Source organism: Acyrthosiphon pisum, chromosome A2, assembly GCF_005508785.2.
Source record: "Acyrthosiphon pisum isolate AL4f chromosome A2, pea_aphid_22Mar2018_4r6ur, whole genome shotgun sequence".
Lineage (NCBI taxonomy): Eukaryota > Metazoa > Arthropoda > Insecta > Hemiptera > Aphididae > Acyrthosiphon > Acyrthosiphon pisum.
The window spans coordinates 4118065-4122130 of NC_042495.1; the positions used below are offsets into that span (position 1 = coordinate 4118065).

General features: G+C 40.2%; 1 protein-coding gene across 1 annotated transcript in view; it reads left to right on the forward strand.

Annotated features, from left to right (window-relative positions):
* Positions 1 to 1501: 1501 nt before the first annotated feature.
* The window catches only part of LOC100169393 (neurogenic protein big brain), a 15251-nt gene continuing 12686 nt past the window's right edge, over positions 1502 to 4066 (forward strand). Inside the window, exon 1 of the mRNA XM_001948372.5 lies at positions 1502 to 2656. Coding sequence (XP_001948407.1) covers positions 2329 to 2656 — 328 coding nt within the window. The 5' untranslated portion in view covers positions 1502 to 2328. The remainder of the gene's footprint in view (positions 2657 to 4066) is intronic.

Here is a 4066-nt window from a genome sequence, read left to right on the forward strand (position 1 = left end):
TGTATAGCGTACAGCGTTTAAGTAAAATTGAAGCGTAAATAGGATGTGTTCCATGGATTTATTGATATCACGATAAAAAAGATCATCTTGTATAGCAACGTAACAAATGCGAGTTTTTGGGTTATAAAATTTAACGTTCTCGGAGGAGGTGTTATATTATATGATACAGGCACTGTGGAATTTCGCGAAACAAAACCAAACCAGAATTGAAAATTTTATTTTTTATTTTTTTATTATTATTGTTTTTGTTTTATATATACAGTAATATATAGGGCCACGTAGTATATTATTATAGTTCTCGATGCTCCACACGCGTGAGTCGTTATGTTATTTGTACGTGCAGGGTCGGGAAGGTTTGAAGCGACGGTGTCGAAATCGTTGTCACGCGCACATCCGTCCGCGGGGTGGACGATCGTGAGGGGGTGGCTTGGTGACAGTGGCAGACGTTATATTTCAAGTCAAAAGACTTGTGGAAGAATACTGGAAAAAAAAGAAGGGGGAAACTCTGTGAGCGAGCGCAAGATTGTATATTTATATGTATGAGCGTCTCCAATAGGTATACCTATATAATATATTATATAACATTATATATATTTTTATAAAAACGTCAGCTGTTCTCGTGCACGGAGCATACGGTTTTGCTTATTCGGGGGGTTGAGGGGGGGGGTAACCCGCTAGGTATATATATTATATCGTACATATTATTATTCATCGTGCACGGGGAGGCGCGTTGCGTTCGCCAAAAATACAGAAATGTTTGAAAAATCTCCGTCACCGTTGTCTCGTCGGACAACAAAAAAAAAAAAAAGAAAGAAAGAAGAAAAGGAACCCGGATTTTTGTAATTCACAAAATAGGGGGAAGAATCTTTCGGCAGCGCAACATGTGTGCCTCGCGTGTGTCTCGCGTTCCTTTATAATAATATAATACACCATTATTATTATTATTTGCCTCTCCCCGCGTTCATCGCCGCCGCACACTTCGTGCGTGCGTTTTATAAACACGAACAACTGGATTTGCAGCCATGAAATTATTATACTCACCGCCGTTTCAGCTGCCTCGACGGCGAGGACACAAGACGGTGGCGGCGACGGTTGTCGGTTCGGTGGAGCGCCTCCTGCAGTTTAAACGACGCGTATTATATAATATTATTATACATGACGATACTACCGCTGCGTTCTTAATAATAATTCATGAACTAATGTCGTCCATAAAATATTATTAGGCGATATTCAATAGTAGCATATTACTACTTATACGCATTACCATTTACCGTAGGCTATATTAAAATTATATAGGTAATATGGCGGAAACTGACGAGTTTATTATTTAATGGTAATAATTATAATTTACGTATAACAATATAATATTATATTATAAACAAGACGAATATTTGGTACGCGAACGGCGCGTGTACGCCATAAATATATATTTTCGTGTTGACGAGCGCATAGAATATCAGACCATGTATTTAAATATACCATATTAACGATATAAATAATATGTAACTATATGAGTATAATGATTGATAATCGTATGTAGCATACTGCGTACAACCTATACCGCATACGCCCTGGGGCTACGGTATATTATCTACATATCAATATATTATTATTATGTGCAATCCTAATTACTATTATAGGAAGCCGCGGTGCGGTGTATACTTACTATATAATATAAATTCACTCAAAACTGGTTCATCAGCCGAATAGCGCGAGATGCGCAAGGTGTGCGTGTACATACCTATATATAAACACTATATAGTATTATGTATATTATACAGTGCTCGTAGCATATGTATATACCTATATTAAATAGTTCAGTAGTGCAGCCTGCAGCACTCCCCCGCGGTAGAGGGTAAAAAGAAATGCGCGCAGGGTGAACGCGACCCATTGTCGCCGCGGCTTGCACGGTCTTCCTGCTCTCTCTCCCTCTCGCACCACGCGCACACGCACCACTCACACACTCATCTGCTCCCCCACCCGTTTTCTAGGTTTTCGTTATTATTATTATTATTATTTTTTTTTTCGACGGGCACGTTCGGCACGACCGACGACCACCTGCCACCGGAGAGCCCGTCCCGCGGCTGCAGTCGGCTCAATCGTCCGTCCGCTGCAGTGTGGCGCGCGCTTATCGGCACTACGTACTGCAGTCGATACAAATATAATACGTACTCGCCGCATTGCACCGTTGCGATAACTTGCCCATCGTACTGAAGTACAGCGTAAGGGTAAAAAATCGCCGTCCTAATATTGTAGAGTAGAAGATAGTAAGTTGTACTGCAGGTAGCACACCGGTTGCACGCGTACTCTCGCCTTCACCCGACCATTATGAAGCGCAAAGACGACAGCGCCCAACTGGACCACCACCTCAACATGATGTTGGAGTTGGTCGAGCGGCTGGAGCGGAACAGGTGGTCGGCGGGTTCCGGTGGCCGGCGGTGGAGACCCGATGCCCGGCCGCCGCTGATGCCCCTACAAGCTGAACTCCGCACGCTGGAGCTCTGGCGGTCCGTCATGGCCGAGTGTCTGGCCACGTTCCTGTACGTGGCCGTTGTCTGCGGCGCGGCCACTTCGGACGCTTCACCCGTACTCGGCGCGGCCGCCGCGTCCGGGTTCACCATGCTTGCCCTCACCGTGTGTCTGCAAAACGTTTCCGGTAACGTACCACATTTTATATAACAAAGTGTTATTGTATAATATATCATACGCGATCCATTTTCTTGTCTTTTGACGTCAATCGTTATAGACAGGTATATACATGGGACTCCTTGCAGCCCATAGGCGCAAATAGCGTTTGAGATTTGGGTGGGGCTAATAGGGCCTTACTTTGATAATATTGAATACGCTTAAAACAAAATGTTTGGGAGGGCTATGGACATTTTTGGGGGGGGCTTAGCCCCTAAAGCCCTCCCCCTATTTGCGCCTATGTTGCAACCCCTTATTTTTATCCCTTTTAAATCCAGATCGTGTATTTTTCTCCCTAAATCTGCCCTGTCGCGTCGTTGTCCTGTTGTCGTACCTATACCCACCATATTGTCCCAATGTCACCGTCGCTTACGTCTCTCTCAACTAGTGTTTTCTGCAAGTAAGATCTCGGTATATATCAAGCAATCTCGACTCTTCTGATTTTAATATATCGCGCAATAGCCATCATCACGGCTATAGACCTATATGATGTACTAAGTAACTATAATAATATCTCCAAGACATTTTTTTTTGTTATTGTCTAAGTCTTACGTTTTATCATTCATCATCTCTTAGGCTTGTTTTTAAATCTACCTATATGAAATGGATAACATGCCATATATAGAACCAGTCACCCAGCTGTCGTAGATACGTCACTGCAGCCCAGCAGTATTTAAAATAAATAATTAATTAAACTAAAAAATCAAACAATTAAAAATCAAAACTATTTAAAAATAATATTATTATCTTTATATGTTAAATAACATTATACTTTGCGTTTGTGAAACAAAACGAAGAAATTACATATTATGTGAATGTATATACAAATGTAAAACAATTCACGTACGATGTAGATCTACTGACTACTATACATAATATACCATATACACGCAAATTATATGTACTTATATATTATACATATTGTATGCACGAAGAAGAAGGTTTAGAGGAGGATATTGTATAGACGAACTTTGTCGCGAGAGGATTAATATTAATATTTTCGTATATTATCAACGTAAAGTGTCATGCGTTATTAGTTATTGCCTATAGACTATGACCCATTATGATTAATATACAGTATACACATATAATATTATTATGAACCTATATGGGTATATATCTCGTATATATATGGCAACAATTTATAATGGACGACAAATGAATATGAATAATATAATATTATTAACCGATAACAATGATTTGCTTTTTACTGATGAATTATTACGTATTATAATGGATAGATATCGTTTTGAGTAGGTATGGGCACAGTCAAAAGGATTCTTCGTTTTAGACGGATATACAAACACCGTTCTTGCACATTCCGCCTATAACACGTACCTATTCGTATTATATATATATATATATTTATGTATACACATTC